A 26009-nucleotide genomic window follows, 5' to 3' on the forward strand; every position below is an offset into this window, starting at 1 on the left:
CTCCACAAATGAGGGAAATCATTTGGCACTTGTCTTTCTCTGCCTGGCTTATTTCACTGAGCATAATGTCCTCCAGCTCCATTCATGTTGTTGTAAGTGGTAGGATTTGTTTCTAATGGTTGAATAGTATTCCATTGTAGCAATCTTTTCTTTATGTTCATTGGTGTTTTGCAAAATACTGGGAACAATATGATAAAGCAAAATGTTTTTTATGCTTGTTCCTAGTTATTTTTAATGAAGTATAGCTGACATACAATTTTATATAGGTTTCAAGTGTACAACACAGTGGTTCAGCAGTTATCCATATTATTAAATCCTCACTCCTACTAGCACAGTTACTATCTTTCAACATAGAAAGATGTTACAGAATCATTGGCTGTATTCTCCATGCTGTATTGCCATCCCAAAGAACAACTTATATTATGATTAAGAATTTTGGGCCCCTTTATCTCCCTCACCCTCCTCACCCATCCACCCAACCCCTCCCACATGACAACCACCAGTCACATCAGTTTCTGTGAGTCTACAGCAGTTTTCTTAATTTTGTTTTGTTCTGTTTTTATATCCCAAATGTAAGTGAAATAATATGGTATTTATCTTTCCCCACCTGGCTTATTTCACTTACCATAATGCCCTCTAGTTTCATCCAGGTTGTTGCAAATGGCATGACTTATTTTTTTTCTATGGCTGAATAATATTCCATTGTGTATATGTTCCACATCTTCTTTATCCATTCATCTACTGGTGGACACTTAGGTTGCTTCCATAGCTTGACTATTGTAAATAATGCAGCAATAAACATAGAGATACATACATCTTTTTGAACTAGGGATTTTTTTCTTCAGGTACATTCCATTAAGTAGAATTACTGAGTCACATTGTATTTCTATTTTTAGCTTTTTGGGGAACCACCATACTACTTTCCACAGTGGCTGCCCCAATTTACATTCCTACCAACAGTGCAGGCAGCTTCCCTTTTCTCCACATCCTCACCACCACATATTATTTCTTGTCTTTTGGACAGTGGCTATTCTGACTAGTGTGAGGTGATACCTCACTGTGGTTTTTATTTGTATTTCCCTGATGATTACTGATGTAGAGTATCTTTTTATGTGCCTGTTGGCCATCTGTATTTCTTCTTTGGAAAAATGTTCAGGTCCTTTGCCTATTTTTTTTTTTTTTTTGTAGATAATTATATTTTATTGAAGGGTAGTTGACACACAGTATTACATTACATTAGTTTCAGGTGCACAACACAGTGATTCAGCATTTATATACATGACAATTCTAGGTACCAGCTATCACCATACCAAGCTGTTACAATATCTTGACTATATTCATTACATCCCGGTTACTTATTATTTTACCATTGGAAGTGTGTACTTTTTTTTTTTTTTTTTTGTGAGGGCATCTCTCATATTTATCGATCAAATGGTTGCTAACAATAATAAAACTCTGTATAGGGGAGTCAATGCTCAATGCACAATCACTAATCCACCCCAAGCCTAATTTTCATCAGTCTCCAATCCTCTGAGGCATAACAAACAAGTTCTTACATGGAGAACAAATTCTTACATAGTGAATAAGTTCTTACGTGGTGAACAGTACAAGGGCAGCCATCACAGAAACCTTCGGTTTTGCTCATGCATTATGAACTATAAACAGTCAGTTCAAATATGAATACTCATTTGATTTTTATACTTGATTTATATGTGAATACCACATTTCTCTCTTTATTATTATTATTTTTAATAAAATGCTGAAGTGGTAGGTAGATACAAGATAAAGGTAGAAAACATAGTTTAGTGTTGTAAGAGAGCAAATGTAGATGATCAGGTGTCCTTTGCCTATTTTTTTTATTGAAATATCATTGATATACAATCTTATATTAGTTTGAAGTATAAATCTCAGTGGTTCAACAGTTATCCATATTTTTGTTATTTGTTTTCTTCTTTGGTTGAGTCATGAGTTCATTATATATTTGGTAAGTTAACCCCTTCTTGGATAAATCATTTATGAATATATTCTTCCCTGCTATAGATTGTCTTTCTGCTTTGTTGATGGTGCCCTTCGTTATACAGAAACTCTTTAGTTTGATGTAGTTCCATTTATTCATTTTTGTTTTTTTTCACTTGCTGGGGAGATATGTGCAGAAGAAAATTGCACATGCTTATGTTCAAGAGGTTTTTGCCTGTTTTCTTTTAAGAGGTTTATGGTTTCATGACTTAAATTTAAGTCTTTAATCTATTTCGAGTTTACTTTTGTAAATGGAGTTAGTTAGTAATCCAGTTTCATTCTCTTGCATGTAGCTGTCCAGTTTTCCCAACAACACTTATTGAAGACTACTTTTTTCCTGTTATATATTCACAGCTCTTTTATCATATATTAATTGCCAACATATGCATGGATTTATACCTGGGCTCTCTATTCTGTTCCATTGATCTATGGGTATGTTTTTGTGCCAGCACCATACTGTTTTGGTTACTGTAGTTTTGTAGCATAGCTTGATGTCAGGGAGTGTAATATTTCCAGGTTTGTTTCTCTTTCTCAGAATGGTGTTGGCTATTCACAGACTTTTGTGGTTCCCTATGAATTTTAGGATTTTTTGCTTTAATTAATTGAAAAATGCCATTACTATTTTGACAAGGATTGCATTGAATCTGTAAATTGTTTTGGGCAGGATGGGCATTTTGACAATGGTCATTTTGACAATATTACTTCTTCCTGTGCGTGAGCATAGATTTTCATTTGTTTGTGTCTTTAATTTCTCTCATTAGTGTCTAATGGTTTTCAGAGTACAGGTCTTCCATGTCTTTGGTTTGGTTTATTCCTAGGTATTTTATTCTTTTGATGAAATTATAAATGGAGTTGTTTTCCTGATAGTTTGTTGTTAGTATATAGGAATGCAATGGTTTTCTCTGTTTTAATATTGTATCCTGCAAATTTGCTGAATCCAGTTATTCTAATAGTTTTTATGGTAGAATGTTTAGGATTTTCTCTATATAATATCATGTCACCTGCCAGTAGTGACAGTTTTACTTCTTCCTTACCCATTTGGATGCCTATTATCTCTTTATCTTGTCTGATTGCCATGGCTAGGACTTCCAGTACTATGTCGAATAAAAGAGGTGAGAATGGACATCCTTGTCTTATTCCTGATCTTAGAGGAAAGCTTTTTGCTATTGAGTTGATCATATCATTTTTATCCTTTCTTTTGTTAATGTGGTATATCACATTGATTGATTTACAAATATTGTAACATCCTCACATCCCTGGAATAAATCCCACTTGGTTAGGATGGATGATCCTTTGATGTATTTTTGAATTTGTTTTGGGGATTTTTGCATCTATGTTTATCAGGAATATTGGTCTATAGTTTTCTTTTTTTGTAGTGTCTTAATTATATCAGAATACTCAAGTTACTGAAATCGGTACAGAAGAAGTGTTACAGAATTTTAAAGTAGTGACTATTAAAAGGTATTTTATAAAATGTTTTATATACTTAAAAAACTTATAAAGAATTAATAAAACAAATATAATATTAAGTACCATGTATTATGATATTAGTTGAATGTATGTTGCATATTAAAAGATACCTTGCAAATTTGAAGGGTAAGAAAATTCATATATGCTCTTTGTTTTTGTTGTCCAATTATTTTTGACTTAGTTGACGTATCATTGTCATTTTTCTCCTAATAATTTTAGGTTAAAATTGCTTTTAGAATTTGATAAAACTCAAGAAAACTATATGTCATATAAATGCACAAAATTTTGTTTACAGTTATTGGGATTTTATAAAATCTCAGAAGCTTCTGCAAATAATCCAGACTAAGACCTCATGCTATATATAAAATATACTCTATTTTTATGCCATTATTTAAAAGGTCTTTTAGAACCCAAGATACACCTTTATTGTAGACGGAAATGTAAAGAAACCGAAGGAATGCCTTGGAAATGGGAGTGAACCTGGTTTATATATAAGTATTTAGTGATCACTATTAAACAAGTCTAACTAGTTTATGCATCATTTGCATCAGAGAAACAAGAAATGGGTGATATTTATTAGATATTTGTTGAATAAAGACAGAAATTCCTGGAAGTGACATTTGTAAAACAATGCAGTGAAGGGTTAAGAACATCCTTCTTTCTTAAGTATTCTAAATAAGAATATTTAGAAGAATCCTTATAATTAATAATGACTTTGAGTGAGAATATTACCATTCTTCTTGGAAACATAAGAAGATAAAATTTATTGGTCCTCACTTCTATATAGGGACTGATTTCCTTGGAGTTAGTTGGGATCTTAAAAAATAAATGAAAGCCTGCTTACACTCCTTCCACTAGTAGATAATTTTCAGTGTTTGAATTAAGAATGAGGTGTGATGCAGGAACCAGTATTAAAAGCAAAGCAAAACAAAACCTCTCCCAGCTGATTCTCAGGTAAGTTGGCGAACACTGACCTAATTGACCTCTAGGGTCTTTTTTGATCACACACTTATATGTATTTTTCCTAATTCACTTTCTTGGTTTAAGAATAACTATGGCTATAACAAAGAACTTAGTACTTATGGTAGATAATATATAGGAAAAAATATACTTCCTTGCATAATATAAAGAATAAGATACTTTCTGAGGTTCAAACTGAGGGCCAAGTCTAAAATTATCTTTGGTTCTAATAAATAAAATTGAGTCATGATATTTATAAATAAATATGTATACTTATTGAGTATACTCAGATAGTTGAATATAACTAATATATACTGTGAAGCATTTTGTACTTAACTACACTTTCCTCAGAGCTTCCTTTCAAGGAATAATCAGCTATTAAAATTCTTCAATGATGCTTCTTTGGAATCTGTTGGATCGCAAGTGAGGTACCTGGTTTTAAAAATCATAACTTTTTCTGAAGATTCTTTTCTTTATTTAGCAAAAGTCTCTTTTTTTTCTGTTCAAACTCTTACATATCGATTATTGAGCACTTTCTATTTCCTAAATGCTATGTATTTCATGTAATTAATATACATTATTTACTTTAATTCTTACAACAGAATCTTATGGGGTAAAAGTTCTAATATTTTGCTGGTGAAGAAATAGAGGCTTATGAAATTTGAACATTTTGCCCAAGATTACTTAACCAGTGAGTGATAGGACATGGGTTAAAACTCAGCCTTGTGTGAATTAAATATTTTTAATTAATAAAATATTTGACTTCACAACAATACAGAAATAGAAAGCAAATCAGTTTCACTTTTTCTGACTCAACTGTACTTTTAATTTTATGAAAATTTCTAAAAAGAAATGTGACTTCAAATGTATTAAATTATTTGAAGGGAAGGATTTTTTATGTGTGAGTTCAGAAATTAAATACAGTAATGAAACCACAGAATTATAGCATGACATTACTTTTTTTCCAGTTGGATTTAATTTTTTCTGAAATCTTTAAATTGCTCATCTTTTCCCTATGTACATGTTATATTAAGATTAATAGTTTTTAAATTAAAAAAGCATAACTTATGGAATCCAGATTTTTTTGACCTCTATTTGTGTTAATGTCTTCAGTTTAACTTAGAACATATACAAAGAAAAAAATACTTCTTTTGGGAAAGTTAATCTTATACTTCAACAATCATGCTTCTATATAAACAGAACAATTTATATGTGAATTATCACTTGGCAATAAAAGAAAAAAGACTTGCTGGAGTTTGGTGGTCAACAATGGAACAGAGCTATTAGCTCTGAGATTTGCTGTTTAAAATAGGAGGTAGAGTTTGAACTGTGTATGGTTAGTATAGGAGGTAAAGTTTGACTTATCAGTTCAGATAATTTTCTTTAAGACTGATGCTTCATTCTACTGCATGAAACATTAATCTCATGTTTCCTAATGTCTTTTAAATAACAGAATGTTTTGAGAGTCAAAGTAATTGCATTTTGTGGTGGGAAAAGGAATTGTCCTATGTTTTCAACCGATTTTCCATTCCTAAAGCAAAAATGATTCTTTAGATACTTGTTTGCTTGTTTATTTATTTGACTAACATTTATTTTGCTTTAAGGTGTTCTAGTAATCACACTCAGTTTCATATTATTCTCACAACCATCCTTTTAAGTGGGTATTAGTACCTTTCATTTGACAGAAGACTTCAAGGTATCGAATGCATAGGTAGTTATTTTAGATTCCTTTAGACTGAGAGGGATAAGATTTGGGCTCAGTCCTTCTGATATCAAAACTCCGAACAAATGGATTAAGTGACTGTCCCAAACATCCTTGCCTATCCACATTTTCCATACCATAATGATACCTAATGGGAAAATTGTATGTAATATATTTGGGTACTGGTACTTCCATACGTAAGGCTATTCTGTCATGTGTTGCTAAAGAAACCTCAATTTCTCTTTTTTTTTTTCTTATTAGGCACATACCTGATTTTTATTGTAGAAATATACATCTGGCCTTGGAATAACGCAAGTCTGAAATGTGTGGGCTCACTTATGTGAGGACTTTTTTAATTTCTTGTTTTTTGTTTCAACAGCTTTATTGAGATATAATTTACATACCATATATAGTTCATCCACTTAACATGTACAAATTTATGGTTTTTGGTATATTCACAGGATTGTACAACTATTACCACAATTTAAAAAATTGAAGTATCATTGATATACAATCTTATGTTGGTTTCAAATACACAACACAGTGGTTCAACTTTCACCCATATTATCATGTCCTCACCCCCTCCATAGTGGTCCCTGTCTAGCAATGCAGTAAAGTGTTATAGAGTCCTCAATTGTATTCTCTGTGCTATACTACCATTCCTGTGATCTACCTATATTTTGAGTGCAAATTATAGTGCCTCTTAATCCCCTTCTCCTTCCCTACCCACCCTCCCAACCCCTCCCCTTTGGTAACCACTAATTCCTTCTCCGTGTCTATGAGTCCACTGCTATTATGTTCCTTCTGTTTTGCTTTAGGAAACCTAAATTTCTATTAACATTTTTCTTTCACCAGGAACTTTAGGAATCAAAAGTTGACAAGGCTTTCCACAGGCTTCATGATCATCCACTCATTTTCTCAGATAGGTGTCAGCTATGAAGAATGAGTTGAATAGGAATTACTCAGAGCTGACAGAGTTCGTTCTCCTGGGATTCAGAACATCTTCAGAAGTACAGATTCTCTTATTCTCACTCTTCTTGGTTATCTATGTGGTCATTCTGGTGGGAAATATCAGCATGCTAGTTGTCATTGAAACTGACTCCAGACTTCAAACACCTATGTATTTCTTTCTCAGAAATTTGTCCTTTTTAGATCTCTGCTACTCTACAGTCATTGCTCCCAAAACCCTGGCTACTTTCTTGTCCAAGGACAAGAAAATTTCTTACAATGGCTGCGTAACACAGTTCTTTTTCTTTGCTCTCGGTGTTGGGACTGAAGGCTCTCTTCTAGCCGTCATGGCATATGATCGTTTCTCAGCTATTTGCTCTCCTCTCCTCTATACTCTACGTATGTCTCAGCAGGCTTGTGTTCTTTTGGTGATTGGCTCCTATATCTGTGGATGCATCAACTCCGTGATACAAACAGGTTTCACCTTCAGTTTGCGTTTCTGTGGAGAAAACAGATTGGACCACTTTTTCTGTGATGTCCCAGCCCTCATCCAGATCTCATGTGTTGACACCTTCGTGAATGAGATTGTACTGTTTATTTTCTCTGCTCTCATCATCATCACTACTACAACTGTGATACTGGTTTCCTATGCTTATATCTTCTCCACTGTCCTGAAGATCCCCTCAACCCATGGCAGGAGTAAGACCTTCTCCACTTGCAGTTCTCACATTACCGTGGTGAGCTTATTTTATGGGACTGTCTTCTTCATGTATGCCCAACCTGGGGCCATCTCCTCACCAGAAAAAAGCAAGATTATAGCTGTGTTCTATACTCTTATCATCCCTATGTTGAATCCACTGATTTATAGTCTAAGGAATAGGGAGGTAAAAAAAGCTGTGAAAAAGATACTGTTGAAGAAAATAGCTTTTCATTGACCTCCAGTAATCTATAAAACTTAGAATGGACTGAAAGTAATATTGTCAGTAATTTTTTATAAAATGCTTTCAAGTAAAGCCATCTAAAAGTTTTGAAGATAAAAGTTTATATTATTTTTTGGCATGAATAGCTTCTTTAAAAATGAATTTAAAAATCAATATAGATTTTTCATATTCATAAAAAATTATTTTATGGTGTGATATCCAGCTATTATACAGGTTTGTTGTTCATGTTTTGTTTTGCTTTAGGTGTATTCAAGATTGAGACTTGAAAATACAGTAGTATTAAATTAATACACACATTAATGTGTTAATACAATGTATGCAAATATATATGAATATGTGTGAAGATTTATCCATCTCTATATATCCATCTATATACTGGAGGAGGGAAAAGACACTCCTGAATGTTCTATGCTTCTTGTTTTTCTTTAAATCATAACTAAGTTTACCACTGCCCAATCTTTGCAAGTGAGAAGGAGAAGTGCTATGGTAATATAAACTATTGACTTGGTCCAAATTATCCAAAGAAGTGATACAAAATATCACACCAATAATACCCTTAATAATATCCTTAAATTGTCCCAAATTAATGATTCCATTATGAAGCAAAAAATAAAAATAAATAAATGTGATATGATTGCTGTGAACCTGTCTTGTTCATGGGGTCTTAGTAAATGCTTAATAATCTCATCAGTCTTATGTTTATTAGTCTCATTACTTTCTATTTATGTTCTTGGATCATTTTTACAACTTGTATATTGATTGAAAATCCTTAATTTTCTCTATATTTGAAAATATAATGCAGTAGAGTGACATAAAATAGTGTCTCATAATAATTTAATTATTTCAATATCTGTGGTTATTTGTAGTTTCTATTATTAATCCTTAGAATTTTATCCTATTTTTGTTCTTTAATTGAATTCACCAAGCATTGACATTATACCACTAGAATGATAGTTCTTGATCATTATTTTCAACATACTTTATGATGTGACATCTAGGTGTCACATAGGTTTATTGTTCTAGTTTGGTTTTGCTTAGATATATTCAAAATTGCAACTTGTAAATACATAAATTAACACACAAATAAATTATTTAATAATAAATTAATTATATAAGTTAATACAATACATAAATACATAAACACATTGAATTCAGTAATACAATACCTACATATACATTTGTATATCTACATAATTATTTTAATTTAGCTACCCAAGATCTTCTGGTTCTGTTAAACTTTTCTTTCTGAATTCATGTTGGATTCTTAGTTAGTTTATCTTTTGTTTTTACTTTTATCAATTACATTTAAAACTTTAAATAGTTTTAATGTAATTTGCTTTTAATTTTATAGTTTTTCTGTTTATTTTTAGTGTTTTCTTTAAGGATTATTTACATGAAGTTTCTTATTTCAATATTACTGATTTATTTAGACAATAACTTTACTGTTGAGTGAAATATAAAAAAATTGTCTCATGTAGAATATTTAATAAACTGTAACACCACTTTATGATTTAAAAATAGTGAAATAGAAAAATAACTTCATTAGTCTGTCAAATTATATCTATACTAACAATAAATACATATTCTAAAGGGGAAAATGTTGGAAGTATTAAACTTAAAATTAGAAAAAAGACAAAATCCATTATACTCAAATGCAGTCTAGTGTTCTATTGTAAGTCCAGCAAGTACAATATGATAATAAATAGAAATGTAAACTCTAAGGGATCAAATGTAATATTAAACTGTCTTTTATTTGATTATTTACAAAGAAAAGCTGAAGAGCTTATGAAGATGTTTAGATTAACAAAAAATCAATTTCATATCTATAGAACAGTAGTAAAAAGCTATAATTAAAAGGCTGCAACATTTACATGTATATCAGATATTATAGAGGATTTAAGATAATTTAGCAAAAGATGTATAAGACCTCAATGTGGAAAATTATAAGACTTTTTAGATCATGCAGGAAAAAAGTATCATTCAATAATTACAGAGAGAAAGGGAGGGGTGATGTTAGCAAGATGACCAAAGAAGAGGTCGACCTCTCATATCCCTCCTGAACTACAATAATTTGGCATCCACCCATGGACAAAAGTACCTTTATGGGAGCTTTGGGATCAGTAGGAGATTGTAAAAGCCCTGGTAAAGTCCAAGACTAAAGAAAACCATTTTGAGATCCCAGGCCCAGACCTGGGTGGCTGACTTCCTAACTATCCCTGGAAGCAGTTTCATACCCCTGAGGGTTCAAATAAAGTCCTATTTGGCTTCATTCTGTCACCATCACAATATACCTGGGCACTTGAGGGGAACCATGCCCATGAGTTGGGTCATAGACATGAAACCTTAGTCCTGGTTGTGGACCCTGCAGTAGCTCATTAACCAGCTCCATTCCCTCTCAGCGACAGTCTGGGAGTTCCTGGAGGTAAGCTCACCAGCAGCATTCCCAAATCAGTCCTGCTGACACCAGAACAGGCAGGAGACATTCCTATCTGTGACCCCAGAGATCCTGTAAGGGCTCTATATTTTTCTCTAGGCCCCTTGCAGCTACAGTCTGCGAGCTGTCCAGTGGATTCAACACTCCTGTCTGTGCATCTGGTGATTGACTGCTGACTGAGGACTTGACTATGGACTCTGAAGCATATATTTGTCCTAGTGCCACACTAATGAACAAGCTACTGGAGGAAGTCCCATCTACCCAGGGAGCAGACAGTATCCATAACCACCCAAGTCCCTGGTGATAAGCATGCCAACTGCAGACCCCACTGCAGATCTAGTGACAGACTCAAAATTGACTGCATGACTGCAATTCTTGAGGTAGTTCCATAAACTCAGGGAACCAACAGAAGGTCTTCACCTACTGAAATCTGTCCATAAAGATTGGAGGAGGTGTTTGCTTCCTTAAATGCACAGACACCAGCACAAGGATACAGCAGTCATGAAGAATCAGGCAAACATGACACCAACAAAAGAAATTAATAAAGCTACAGTAACTGACCCCAAAGAAATGGAGATCTACAGCTTGCCTGACAAATAATTCAAAATAATCATCTTAAATACACTCAGTGAAATGAAAGAGAATAGAGATTGACAACTAAATGGAATCATGAAAAGACATGAATGAAACGAGAAGTTTAATAAAGAAATAAAAACCATAAAGAACTAAACAGAAATTCTGGAGTTGAAGAATATAGACAGAATTGAAAATTCAATAGAGAGTTTCAACAACAGACCTGAACATGCAGAAGAAAAATAAAAAAGACAGGTTATTTGAAATTAGACATGAACAGAAAGAAAAAAAGAGGAAAAAATGAAGAAACCCTATGTGAATTATAAAACTCGGTCACATTAGACAAAGAAGGTAACCATATAGTGACAAAAGGATGAATTCATCAAATGGATATAACAACAGCAAACATATATGCACCCAACATTGAAACACCTAAATATTTAAAACAATTATTAACTGAATGGCAGGGAGAAATAAACAGTTATACAATAATAAGAGGGCCCTTCAATACCCTATTCTCCACACTGGAGATCCAGAGAGAAATTTAATAAAGAAATCCAGAGAGAAATTTAATAAGGAGAGAGTGGACCTGAATAACATGGTAGACCAAATGAATCTTACATACAAATTCTAAAGTTGCCACCAAAAAAACTATTAGAATTAATCAACCAGTTCAATAACGTTACAGGATAGAAAATCAACATAACAAAAGTCTGTTACATTTCTATACACTAACAAAAAACTATCTGAAAAAAGAAATAAATAAAATATTCCCATTTATGATATCATTAAATACAATAAAATAATTACAAATAAGTTAAAACAAGGAGGTGAAAGACATACACTGAAAACAATAAGACATTGATGAAAGAAATTGCATAAGACACAAATAATGGAAGGATTCCCTGTGTTCATTAATCAGAAAAGTTAACATTTTAAAAATGCATGCTACCCAAAACCGTATAAAGAGTCAATGTAATCTCTATGAAAATTCCAATGGTATTTTTCACAGAAATAGAAAAACAATCCTACAATTTGTATGGAACCACAAAAGATGAAATTTTGAGAAAAAAGAAAAAAGTAGGAGGCATCACACTACCTGATTTCAAACAATACTACAAAACTATATTAATCAGAACAATAAGGCACAGGCATAAAATAGACACATGGACTGCTGGAACAGAATTAAGAGCCTAGAAATAAACTCATGCATGCATGGTCAACTGATATTTGCCAAGGGAACCAAGAATACTCAATGGAGAGAGGGCAGTCTTTTCAATAAATGGTGTTGGGAAACTGGCTATCCACGTGCAAAAGAATGAAATGGCCAAAAGCTATATGAAAAGATGCTCAGTATCACAAATCACCAATATCACAATCATCACCATTTAATTGAGGCAAATCAAAACCTCAGTGAGATATCACCTCACACCTTTTATAATGGCTATTATCATAAAGACAGCAGATAAGAAATGTGAGGACATGGAGAAAAGAGAAGCCTTGTGCAGTTTGTGGGAATGTAAATTGGCTCAGCCACTATGGAAAACACTATGAATGTTCCTCAAATAGTTAAAAATAGAACTACCATATGACCCAGCAATCCCACTTTTGGGTCGGTATGCATAGGAATGCAATAATTATTTTAAAGAGATATGTGCACCCTAATGTTCATTGCATCACTATGCACTATAGTGAAGACATGGAAACAAAGTAAGTGCCCGTTGACAGATGAATGGATAAAGAAAATGTGCTATATACACATAATGGGATATTCATTCATAAAATTTGAAGAAATTTTATGCTATATATAATTCTATATATCAATTATATCTCAAAAAGCTGAGGAAAAATAAATACATACACATGCATGTGTGTGCATAAGCATGATGCCACTTTACCTTTCTCAGTTTGGTCTTCTCTTCTTCCCCAGGTGTTGGTGGTCTGTTCTGCAGTCTTGTCATTTTCAGGGTTAGTTGTATTGCTTACAGTTGCTTTCTTGGTGTGTGTATGGGCAGAGGTTTCTGCCTTGTGTTCCTATTCTGGTGTCTTTCCCCCCAGTATCTCTTCATTTATTTCTATGATGCACTTTGAATTAATTTTTATATGTGGTGGAAGGTATGAATAAATTTTATTTTGTATAGGATATCCATTGTTCCAGCACTCTTTGTTGAAAGATGTTTTTTTCCACTGAATTGATTTTGTTTTGCTGAACTTCAACTGACCATGTAAATCTGTTTTTGAATTCTTTCTTTCTTTGCTCTATTGGGATATCTGTTTTGATTACCACAGCTATGTAGTGTCTTAGAATTAGTAGACTAATATTAAAATTAGTGAGGCCTCCAACTTTGTTATTTTTCAAAGTTGCTTTGGCTGTCTTAGTATCTTTGCACTTTGATGTAAAATTTTAGGATAAACTTGTCAATTTCTACAAAAAACCTTGTTGGGATTTTTATTCTAAAATTGAATTGCATCTATAAATCAATTGGGTATGACCAATCGCTTATATATCAAGTCCTCCAATTAATAAATATAGCATATCTCTCTTTTTATTTAGGTCTTTTGTAATTTCTCTCAGCAATAATTTATAGTTTTTAGTGTACTAGTCTTGCTCATAAGTCAGATTTGTCATTAAATATTTAATATTTTCAAGCTACCAAAATAGTATGTTTTTAGTTGAACACAGTATACTCAAACCCTTCCAGAAAATAGAAGTAGAAATAATGTATCCCAATTCATTATGAACATTACTTGGAGAGCATATCCACCTTTCATGAATATATATACAAAAATTCTTAATGAAATTTTAGAAAATCAAATCCACAATATATAAAGAGGATATTCATCATGAACAAAGAAAATTATCCCAGGAAAGTAAATTGGTTTAACATTAGTAATTTTGGTAGATTTTTATATAGATTCTATCAAATTTAAAGCACAGATATCATATCATCATCCAATAAATGCAGTTTTACTACTTCTCCCTTTTCATTCTGGTCACTATGTAGCTTCAGGAGTAAGGGGGTTCCCCATCCAGGGCTAGATCCCTATGAATCTGATGAAACCAAAGGAGGACAAGGGGAAGGGCAGGTTGGGAGAAAGGGTGTTTATTGCTCACAGCTCAGTCTCTTGCTCGGTTTCCCTATGCCCACCCCCGGCCAGGAGGAAGTCCATAGATGGGTGACTGGTGGGCACCAGACCAATTATGCACCAGGAATGGAAGGGAGGAGAGAATGGCAGTTTTCTCCCCACCCCTTCCCCCAGCAGCAGCCCTGCTGTGGCCTATTGATATGAAAATAGGGCAATGAATTTCCATTTTCTCCACACACTTATTATTTTTTTTACGATTAGTAGTTTTTGTGTTCTTTCTAAGGGGTCCTTGCCTACCCCCAATTTGCAAAGATATCCTATGTTTTCTTCTATAAGTTTAATAATTTTAGTTTTATGTTTATGTCTATGATCAACTTTGGGATGTGGCATAAGGTAGGATCAAGGACCATTTTGTTTCCTCCTTCCGTCTAATTGTTCTTGCAACATTTGTGGAAAACACCTTTCTCCATTGAATTCATCTTGGTCAAAAATCAATAAATCATACATGCACAGTCTTTTCTGTGTTTTCTTGTCTGCTGCACTGATATATTCTTATGTCACTACAATAGTTTCCTAATTACTACAGTGTTATATGAAGTTTTAAAACCAGTATAAGTCTCCAACTTTTCTTAAAAAAGTAGTTTTGGCTTTTCTGTATCATTTGCCTTTGCATAAAAATAATAGAATCAACTTGTAAATTTTTACAAACATATGACTGGAATTTTAATTCATGTCATTTATAGATCAATTTGTGGGGAATCAATGTCTGAATAATGAATCTGAAAAATTCATTAACATAATATATCTTTCTATTTAGGGCTTCAGTAATTTTAGCAATGTTTTGCAGATATCAGTGCATAGGTTCTATGCATGTTTTGGTAAATTTATTCTAGGTTTTAAAATATTTTTCATGTCCTACTGGTTGGTATTTTTAGTGCTGTTATTCAGTTCTTCATTGTTTATAGTAGGAATAAATGCTCTAATAAAATTAAATTAATATCTTGCAAACTTGGTGAATTAATTTAGAAATTCTCTTTTGGTAGATGCCTTGAAATTTAAAACATTTTGTGGTTGCGATAGACTCTACATATAACAGAATTCCCCAATTATAAGTACAAAATTTAATGTATGGCAAATGTATACATTCACAGAATGAGCTTTATAATCATGGAATACTTCATACTCCTTCACAGTCAATCCCCTTACTGCATCCTCAACCTCTAAGAATCACTGATCATCTCTTCGTCACTGTATTTGATTTTTCAACAATTGCATACAAATGTAATCTTACAGTATTTATCTTTTTGCAATGATATCTTTCTCTTAGCATAACGCTTCAGAGATTTATTTATGTATGTATCAGCAGTTTGTCCTTTTCATTGTAAGTAGTATTTTATTGCACAGATAATTGCAATTTGTTTACCCATTCACCTGTTGAGCAATTTGGCTTGATTTCTCTTTTTAGCATTTATGAGAAAAGCTGCTATGGACAATTGTATAGATAGCTTTGTGGAGACATATATCTTCATTTCTCTTGATGAAATACTTGGGATAAGAATGTTAATTTAGATAAATATATATTTAATTTTAATACTGCCAAACTGGTTTACAAAGTGCTGTACAATTTGCATTACTACCAGCAATGTGTGAAAGTTCAAGTTGCTCTAAATCCGTATCAACACTTGGCATTCTCAGTGTTTTTTACTTTAGTCATTCTAGTGGCTATGTATTACCTCACTGTTAGTAAACATTACCCTGATGACTAGTGATGTTAATGATCTTTTCATTTGGTTATTTAACATTCATGTATCTTGTCTGGTAATGTTCTTGTTAAAATTTTGTTTATAGTTTAAAAATTTTTTTCCTTTTAATTATTGACTTGTAGAAGTTTTTATATGTTGGGAATGAATGACTGTCTTTTAATAGATAAATGTTTTCAAAACCTTTCCCTCCCCCACCACACCTCACTTGCCCTTGGCAACCATCATTCTACTTTCTGTCTTTATAGTTCGGCTACTTTTTCTACTTCATAAAAGTGGAATCATACAGGATTTGTCTTTTTGGTCATTGGTTTATGTCATTTAGCATAATGTCTCCAAGGTTCATGCATGTTGTAGCATATACCAGAATTTCCTTCCTTTTTAAGGCTAAATATATTCCATTTTACGTATCTGCCATATTTTGCTTACACTTGGGTTCCTTTCACAATTTAGCTATTGTGAATTATGCTACTGGAAACATGGGTGTAGAAATATTGCATTGAGACCCTGCTTTCAATTCTATGAGTGTACACCTAGAAGTGGAATTGCTAGATCATATGGTAGTTTCATTGTTAATTTTTTTGAGGAACCCACTGTACAGGACTTCCTTAACTTATGATGGGGTTACATCCCAATAAACTCATCATAAGTTGAAAAGGAACTTAATACATATAAACTACTGAATATTATGGTTTAGCCTAGCCTATTTTAAATCTACCCAGAACACTTACATAAGCCTACAGTTGAGTCAAATTATCTAACACAAGATCTGTTTTATAATAAAATGTTGAATATCTCACGTAGTTTATTGAATGCTGTACTGAAAGAGAAAAACAGAATGATTATAAGTGTATTTTCTTATGCTCATGATCGTGTGGCTCACTGGGACCTGTGGCTCATTGCTACGACTCACAGTATTTGTATTCCATATCACTAGCCCAGAAAAAGATCAAAAGTCAGAATTTGAAGCATGGCTTCCACTGAATGCATATTGCTTTTGAACCATTGTGAAGTTGAAAAATTGTAAGTCAAACCATTGTAATTCAGGGAGCTTCTGTAAGGTTTTCCAGAGCAGCTATACAATGTTACATGCCCAGCAAAAGTATAGAAGGGTTCTGATTTCTCCATATCTTCACCAATGCTTTATTTTTATATATTAGCCATCCTAGTGGGTGTGAGGTAATACCTCATTGTGAGTTTGATATGCATCTCCATAATGATTAGTGATAATGAATATCTTTTCATACACTAATTTATAATTTGAATATCATTATAGAAATGTCTTCTAATTTCTTTGCCCATTTTTGAGTCAGATGTTTTGCTTTTTCATTGAGTTTCAGGAGATCTCTCTATATTCTAGTACTAATCACTTATCAGATATTGGATTGAAAATATTTTACTCATTCTGTGGGTTGCATTCAATAATTACTTGCCAAATTCAGTGCTGTGAAGCTTTTGCCTTTTGTTTTAGGTCTTACATTTAAGTCATGCATCTATTTTGAATTAATATTTTGTATCTATTGTTAAGTAAGGGTCCAACTTCTGTATATGGATATGCAGTATTTTCAGCACCATTTGTTGAGAGAACTGCCCTTCTCCATTGAACAGTCTTGTTACCTTGTTAAAAATCATTTGACAGTACATATGACAGTGTAGCATATTATTTCTGTACTCTCTATTCTAATACATTGGTTTATATGTCATTATGCCATTGCTACACAGTTTAGAGTGCAATAGCTTTAGTATTCAAATCAGAAAGTGTGAGTCCTTCAGTTTTGTTCTTCTTTTTCAGTATTGTTTGACTATCTGGGGTCTCTTCAGACTCCTTACAAGGTTTAGAGAGTGTTTTTAAAATTTTCACAGAAATGTCGTTAGGATTTTGATAGGGAATGCATTAAATATGTAGATTACCTTGGGTAGTATTAACTCCTAATAGAGTATTAACTCTTCCAGCCCATGCATATAGGATAGGTTTCCATTTATTTATGTCTGCTTTAATCTTTCAATAATGTTTTATAGCTCTCATTGTACAAGTCTTTTGTCTCCTTGGTTAAGTTAATTCCTAAGTATTTTACCTTTTTTGATGCTATTGTAATTAGAACTGTTTTTCAAATTTTCTTTTCAGATTGCTCACTGTTAATGTATGGAAATGCCATTGATTTTTGTTTGTTGACTGTATCCTGACTATTTTGCTGAATGTGTTTATAAGATCTAAGAGCTTTTTTTGTGGAATATTTTTACATAAAAGTTCATACCATCTGCAAACAGAGAATTTTATGTTTCCCTTTCCAATTTGGATCCTATTTATTTATTTATGTTTTTATAAACATTTCTCTGTCTAGGACTTCAGTACCATGTTGAATAAACTGGCAAAAGTGGGTAGCCCTGTTTTGCTCCTGATCTTAGAGGAAAATGTTTCAGTCTTTCATCACTAAGTCTGATTTTTGCTGTCAGTTTTTTACATGGCCTTTATTATGATACTTATGATATTATGGACCCTTCCTTCTATTTATAGTTTGTTGAGTGCTTTCATCATGAAAAGATACAGCATTTGTCAATTGCTTTTCTGTAACAGTTGAGATAATCATACATTTTTTCCCCCTTCATTCCTTTAATGTGGTTTATTGCAGTGATACATTTTCATATGTAGAACCATCCTTACATTCCAGGAATAAATCACATTTGGTCATGGTATATAATACTTTTAAGATGCAGCTGAATTCTATTTGCCAGTATTTTGTTGAGAATTTTTACACCAGTTCTTTTTTGAATAAACTTGGATAGTTTTTATTTTACAAGGAATTTCTTCACTTCATTTATGTCATTTAATATTTTTGGCACTAAGCTGATCATAATAATCCTTAATAATCTTCTAATATGCATGAATATGTAGTGATATCCTCATATTCCTGATATTGCTTAATTTGTGTCCATTTTTTTTTCAGTTGGCTAGAGTTTTATCAATTTCTATTGATATTTTCATAAAAGCTTTTTGTAGATAATGATTATCTTTATTTTTTCCCTCTTTTAAAAAAATTTCCATGCATTCTCCTCTTATCTTTATTATTTCCTTCCTTTTGTTTATTTTTCATTTTGGGTTTTCTTATTTTCCTAGTTTATTAAGGTAGCAACTTAAATAATTATTTCAGATGTTTATTGTTATTATACTATACATTCATTGCTATACATTTTCCTTTAAGCTCTGCTTTAGCTGAATCTCAGTAATTTTGATATTTTTTTACACTCTCATTCAGTGTAAATCATTCAGTTAGATTTTTTTTTTAATGCTTGCTTTGAAACTCATGGCTTTTTAGATATTATTTAATTCCAGCTATTTGTGGATTTTCTAGCTTTCTTCTTATTGTTATTATTATTGATTCCTAATTAGGTTACTATTTCTTTATTGTGGATTGAACCAAGAAATAGTGTGAAGAAAAACATGGCAAGTTTTGAGCATTACTTAATAATGATAACTCTTTGACAGGCAGGATTGTGAAATTAGAATGAATAATTTAAAATAATTGACAAACCTCTTGTTCTAGATGTTTGTTTTATCTTCTCTAGAATATGACAGGTATCTGATCTTTTGAGTAGAATATAGTTCAGCCTGGGGAATAGAAGAGGAAAAGGAGCATCCCTTAGTTTTCATGGATTTTAAAATTAAGTCTTTAAAAGAGTCTTGATATAAGGGGTGAGTTCTTAAAATTTTTAAATGAGAAATCTCTGAAATGTAAAATAATTGGCTCATGTGCACTCTTCTTATGGGTACCCCACTATCAGCCAACTCTCTTTATTCCCAGTTTCATATTTTTTTCATAATACTTCATCCATGTATAGATTAGATAAGAGAAAAATATTTCTTGATAACTAGAGAATTTTATATAATGATGACAGAATTTTCTGATTAACTTTTTAAATTTGTTTTGAGGAGTGTCTCATCTTAATTATGTAGGAGGACCAAATCCCTTTAAGATATGCTTTTCACCTGAAGTGTTTCATGTGACTTCTGGAGTTTATAGTCAAAAGAAATTTATATCTTTAATGGATCAAACCCTGGAGACCAATCAGAAACTCACATAGCATTCCTTATTGTTGTCATTAATTATCTTTTTCTTTAGATGATATTTATATAAATAATTTTAATTAAGGATGAAGTCATCCTCAGGGTAGCATATTTGGAGCCAATTCTACTTTGATAGTTTCTAAATAGTGTGATCCCATTGGATGACTAGAATAATACTCTGTTTTTCACAGTTAAGTGTGCCAGTTAGATACCTAAGAGAGAGCGAATCATGCCTTTGAGAAAGTTAATGAGAAGACGGGACCGCGTTGGTCTCAAGGTACCATTAGGGAGAAAGGTAACTAATTTCTCAAACTTCATCAGACAAATTGATCTGGTTTTGCCATAATTAGCTATCAGTGACACCAGGTAAACCAGATGATTCCCACTGGTGGAATGAAACTTTTGGATCCCACTATGAATTATGTTAAATAAAGCCCATGTAAATGACTCACTGTTTTAATCAGTCTCGCTGGGCCCTATTAAAAAGTGAATTTAGTCAAAGAACAAAATTAGAAAGAACCTTAAGGAATCCCTGCCTAGGTAATTATAGGGCAACTCAAGCTTGAAATAGTTTTAAGTGGTACATTAAATGTTAAAAAAATATAGAGTCAGAGACAAGTGTTTGCTTATTAAGTTTTCATACTTGTAATAAACACAGACACACACAAAAGAATCTCCTGGGTGGTGGCTAGCATTTCTAGAATAGTTCCCAAAGAGTCCACATATTAAAAGTAACTTTAATATATATTGAAACACTATTTTCTGACTAATTCCATGGAGAAATATATCACCTTTGACCACGTATCTTTAACAAAATCTATTTGAAAGAGTAATTTATAGCTTCCAGTTTAAACCTTATTTTATATTCCTTAATCCTTTAGAATTTATTTACATCTATTATTCTTCTGTGGAAGAAGTGGTATTTTTCATATAATAAACATAACCTAGAAGAAAAGGGAAAAAATAAAAGCTCTTTTCCTAAAACTGTTTCCTTTATATGTGGCAAATTTGAACCACAGTTTTTTTTTTTCCTTTTGCTTCTGGTACATGTAAAACGATTTTACCAAATTTCTTGGCATTTAAATATATTTTTATTTTAAAAATCAATTTGTATGGCCAGATACAATTAGCTTCTCCTGAGGTGCTGCAAAAATTTTGTTTGAAGAGTTCAAAGAAGATACTTCTTTTAGTCAGTCAGATAAACATATTATAATCTTTACTTCACTCAGTTAATAAACTCTTATTTGTATTCTCTTCAAGGATATATAAATACACATATTCTTATATTTGGGAAATTTCCTTGAGTCAGATGATCTGGCCACAATGGTTACTTTTGTACCATGTATTTTGTTTAGCCCTTTTCTTCTGAGGAAAATAGAAAAACCTCATAAAGTTAAAATCCTCAGAAATCCTGCCAAACAATGACTTTGAATTATATATATTATTTGACTGGTATTTGTTAAAGAAATCTGCATTATTCCTGAATTAATCTTAAAAGATAAGTGCATGCTAGATTTATTTGATTAAAAAATGGAATTATTAAAATCTATTTTAATTCATGAAATTTGTAGGGTAAACCAGCAAATATTTTAACCGTGTTAAGGTATGTCAAACTGTAGAATGTATTAACTCCTCTTTTCTAGAAGAGTAAAAAAGATAAGAGTAAAAAAAAAAAGCTGTGTCTAAGTGTCTAAAACTTCAGTTAAAATAATGTTTGAATTATTGAGGATTTTTCAGTTGCTGGTGAGGAATACCTCATCTCAGAATGATGTAAGCAAATGATAAAAGAGGGACATTCTTGTCTCATGCACTAGAAAAATGCAGTGCATTACTAAAGCTGGATTCACCAGCCTATGCGTCACCATGACTCAAGATTTATGCAGCTCTAGGCAGTATTTCCCTCTCATTGACATTACAGTCAAGTTATTCTCTTTCCTTGTATTGCAGCCCTCAGGAACTTTGAGTTGCATATTCCCAAGTTCAAGTCTAATGGAAAAGAAACCACTTTCTTTTGTTTGCTTAAGTAAAAATTCAAGAGTTAGTTTGGACCTCACTGAATCACATATCAAGCTTTGAGTCAATCTTTGCGAGGTCTGGGTCACATGCCCACCCACGTCCTATGATCTAACATGTAGTTCTGACAGTTTGAAAGTTTGTAGTTTGACAACTCTTCACTGACAAGAGAAAGGAATGATGGTTGCTAAGGAGATAAATTTTAAAAAGTGCCTCTTACACATTAGGATTAACATATAGAATAACAGATAGAAACAAAAGCATAGTGAAATGTATTGAGAATAGATTTCTTTCCTCCAATTCTTGGTTGGTGGTGTATCAAGAAAATGAACAATTTGAGTATTTTATATAAATTTAATTTCCTATCAAATTTCTGAAACTAAAAATACGAAGAGCTTAGTTGATTTTGGGATTGGGGTGGAGTTAGGTAGAATAATGCCAGGGAACTGAATTAATATTTCATATATATGTTTTCTATTTACCCTGTTCAATTATTTTTTTCCCTTTCATACTTAAGAAACTTTGATCACCCTAAGCAGTTTATTTTCAGAGATCAAACTTACTGAACCTTTAGTTTTTATTATCAACAGAGAGCTTATATTTGGTACCAGGCTTATTCAGGCCCTGAATATTTACATATTTGCCTGAACAAGTTATGCACCTTTCCTTTGTGTCTGTGGGTGCCATGCTACATCTAAAGACAATATGGGCAATAGCCTATGTACAGTTGACTAAAAATATAAATATTTGAGCATGTTTTATGAATGATTTTTCTCAATATGTGTAACAAGCAGGAAGTAGACTTCTGTACCATTTAGTCACCTCTAAGTGTTAACTCTGAAAGACAGTGAGGACAAGAGTATAATTTGAAAGGAAAATATATATAATAGTACAATATTTAGGATCATAGATCTATCATTCACAATGCTGTTGTCTTTGGCAAGTTTCTTAAATTCTTTGTGCCTCTGTTTTTTCATCTTATAATGAGATAGTAATACCCTCATTGCAGTACTGTTGTGAGATACAAAGGAGATAGGTTGTAAAACATTCAGGAAAATGTTTGGCATATAGTAGGTGCCACATGAATAGTAGATCTAATTATTATTATTCTCTCCTGTAAGGATAGGCAGCTTGAGGTGAAGATCTATACTGTATTCTCACAATGGTTAATTGACTGACTATACAGAAAGAAATCTGAAAAGTACAAGATCTGTGGAGAAATAACAAGTCCTTTGCAATAGGAATATATATATACTTGAATATCTCAAATGGCCTGAAACCCTGAAAATAACCATGTCATTCATTCTTTTGCTTATTTATTGACATTTTTGCTGTTGATTGAAGACATATCCTTGTCAGACTCAGAATAAAGTTCTGGGATATATTAACAAATAAAACATGTCCCTAATTTCAGGAATCTATAATTTTCTGAAAACACAGATCTTAGTAGAAGAAAGATAACTAAGTGCACAATTAAAGCACAAGGAGGTTAGACAATGTCATAAAATATATAATAGGAAGAAAATATGTAGTTATGGAGATAAACGAAAGCTATCACAAGTAAGGAATTCTTGAGTTGAGATTTGAAGGAAGAACATGGATTAATTAGAAAGTGATAGTTGTTGGAAAGGGAAATTCTAGGGAGAGGAAACAGCTTGTGCATTGCCTATATGATGGGAGGGTATTCAAGAAACCGAGAGAATATCATTGAAAGTGGACCAAAGAGAGCATGGTACTAGATGAGGCTGGTGAGAGAAAAAAGGAAGCAGATTATTCAGAGCCTTTTTAATTTATGTTGATCATTTTGGTCATACCCTAAGAGTAATGGGAATTATTGTATTCACTCAAACATGGTGGTGATATATGAAATTTATATTTTGCAATTATCATGATGACTGTAGTTTGGAACAGATTGAGTAAGGTCCATCCTATGGAGGTTAGTTAAAAGGTAAGAAATGACAGTTTGGACTATGCCAGCAGAAATAAAGAGAAGTAGATAGATTTTCGTGTTTCATGTATAAAATTGTCATTATTTTATGACAGTCTGGATATGTGTGACAAAGAGAACTATGTTACAGGGAGAGCTTCAAGATTTCTGTCTTCCATAACAGTGGATGGTGGAGTAATTTGTGCTAAGATATAGAATGTAAATTTTAACGTATTTTTTAGGGTGCATCTCACTCATAGTATTGATTTGCACATATCCACTTGAGATGCCTTGAAACTCTAAGTATGATATCAATTACAAACTATCAGTTTCTGTAACTTTCAGATTATTTAGTTATCAAAATTTAGTTAGAATCTTGAAACTTTCTAAGTTTTTAACTTTTTAAATTTTGGTATCATTACTATACAATTACATGAGCAACATTATGGTTACTAGACTCCCCCCATTATCAAATTTCCACCACATACCCCATTACAGTCACTGTCCATCAGTGTAGTAAGATGCTATAAAATCACTGCTTGTCTTCTCTGTGTTGAACTGCCTTTCCTGTGCAACACCCCTACATTATGTGTGCTAATCGTAATGCCCTCTTTCCCACCCTATCCCTACCTTCCCACCCACCCACCCCAGTCCCTTTCCCTTTGGTAACTGTTAGTCCATTCTTGGGTTCTGTGAGTCTGCTGCTGTTTTGCTCCTTCAGTTTTTGCTTTGTTCTTATACTCCACAGATGAGTGAAATCATTTGATACTTGTCTTTCTCTGTCTGGCTTATTTCACTGAGCTTAATACCTCTAGATCCATCCATATTGTTGCAAATGGTAGGATTTGTTTTCTTCTTATGGCTGAATAATATTCCATTGTGTATATGTACCACCTCTTCTTTATCCACTCATCTACTGATGGACACTTAGGTTGCTTCCATTTCTTGGCTATTGTAAATAGTGCTGTGATAAACATAGGGGTGCATATGTCTTTTTCAAACTGGGATCCTGCATTCTTAGGTTAAATTCCTAGGAGTGGAATTTCTGGGTAAAATGGTATTTCTATTTTTAGTTTTTGAGGAACCTCCATACTGCTTTCCACAATGGTTGAACTAATTTACATTCCCACCAGCAGTGTAGGAGGGTTCCCCTTTCTCCACATCCTTGCCAACATTTGTTGTTGTTTGTCTTTTGGATGTTGGCCATCCTAACTGGTGTGAGGTGATATCTCATTGTGGTTTTAATTTGCATTTCTCTGATGATTAGCGATGTGAAGCATCTTTTCATGTGCCTCTTGGCCATCTGAATTTCTTCTTTGGAGAAGTGTCTGTTCAGCTCCTCTGCCCACTTTTTAATTGGCTCATTTGCTTTTTGTTTGTTGAGGTGGGTGAGCTCTTTATGTATTTTGGGTGTCAATCCCTTATCAGACATGTCATTTATGAATACATTCTCCCATATTGTAGGATGCCTTTTTGTTCTGCTGATAGTGTCCTTTGCTGTACAGAAGCTTCTTAGTTTTATATAGTCCCACTTGTTCACTTTTGCTTTTGTTTCCCTTGCCCAGGGAGTTATGATCATGAAGAAGTTGCTTATGTTTATATTCAAGACAGTTTTGCCTATATTTTCTTCTAAGAGTTTATGGTTTCATGACTTACATTCAGGTCTTTGATGCATTTTGAGTTTACTTTTGTGTATGGGGTTAGACAATGATCCAGTTTTATTCTCTTACATGTAGCTGTCCAGTTTTGCCAAAACCAGCTGTTGAAGAGACTGTCATTTCTCCATTTTATATCCATGGCTCCTTTGTCATATATTAATTGACCATATATGCTTGGGTTAACATCTGGACTCTCTATTCTGTTCCACTGGTCTATGGGTCTGTTCAGTGCTAGTACTGAATTGTCTTGATTACTGTGGCTTTATAGTAGAGTTTGAAGTTGGGAAGTGAGATCCACCACTTTAGTCTTCCTTCTGAGAATTGCTTTGGCTATTCAGGATCTTTTGTGGTTCCATATGAATTTTAGAACTATTTGTTCCAGTTTGTTGAAGAATGCTGTTGGTATTTTGATAGAGATTGCATTGAATCTGTAGATTGCTTTAGGCAGGATGGCCAT

The 26009-nt window shown here is 32.8% G+C and overlaps 1 protein-coding gene across 1 annotated transcript; it reads left to right on the forward strand.

The window, feature by feature from the left end:
• The first annotated feature begins 7083 nt into the window (after positions 1-7083).
• On the forward strand, positions 7084-8031 carry LOC118927179 (olfactory receptor 12-like). Its single transcript, XM_036915065.1, has one exon. It carries the CDS (start codon positions 7084-7086, stop codon positions 8029-8031), a length of 948 nt encoding a protein of 315 aa, XP_036770960.1.
• Positions 8032-26009: the final 17978 nt, after the last annotated feature.

The sequence above is a fragment of the Manis pentadactyla genome, chromosome 10 (genome assembly GCF_030020395.1).
Source record: "Manis pentadactyla isolate mManPen7 chromosome 10, mManPen7.hap1, whole genome shotgun sequence".
NCBI classification, from domain to species: Eukaryota; Metazoa; Chordata; class Mammalia; order Pholidota; family Manidae; genus Manis; species Manis pentadactyla.

Bases quoted from the DNA above. Each gene is read 5' to 3' on its own strand.
- LOC118927179 (XM_036915065.1), top strand. From the start codon at position 7,084: ATGAAGAATGAGTTGAATAGGAATTACTCAGAGCTGACAGAGTTCGTT.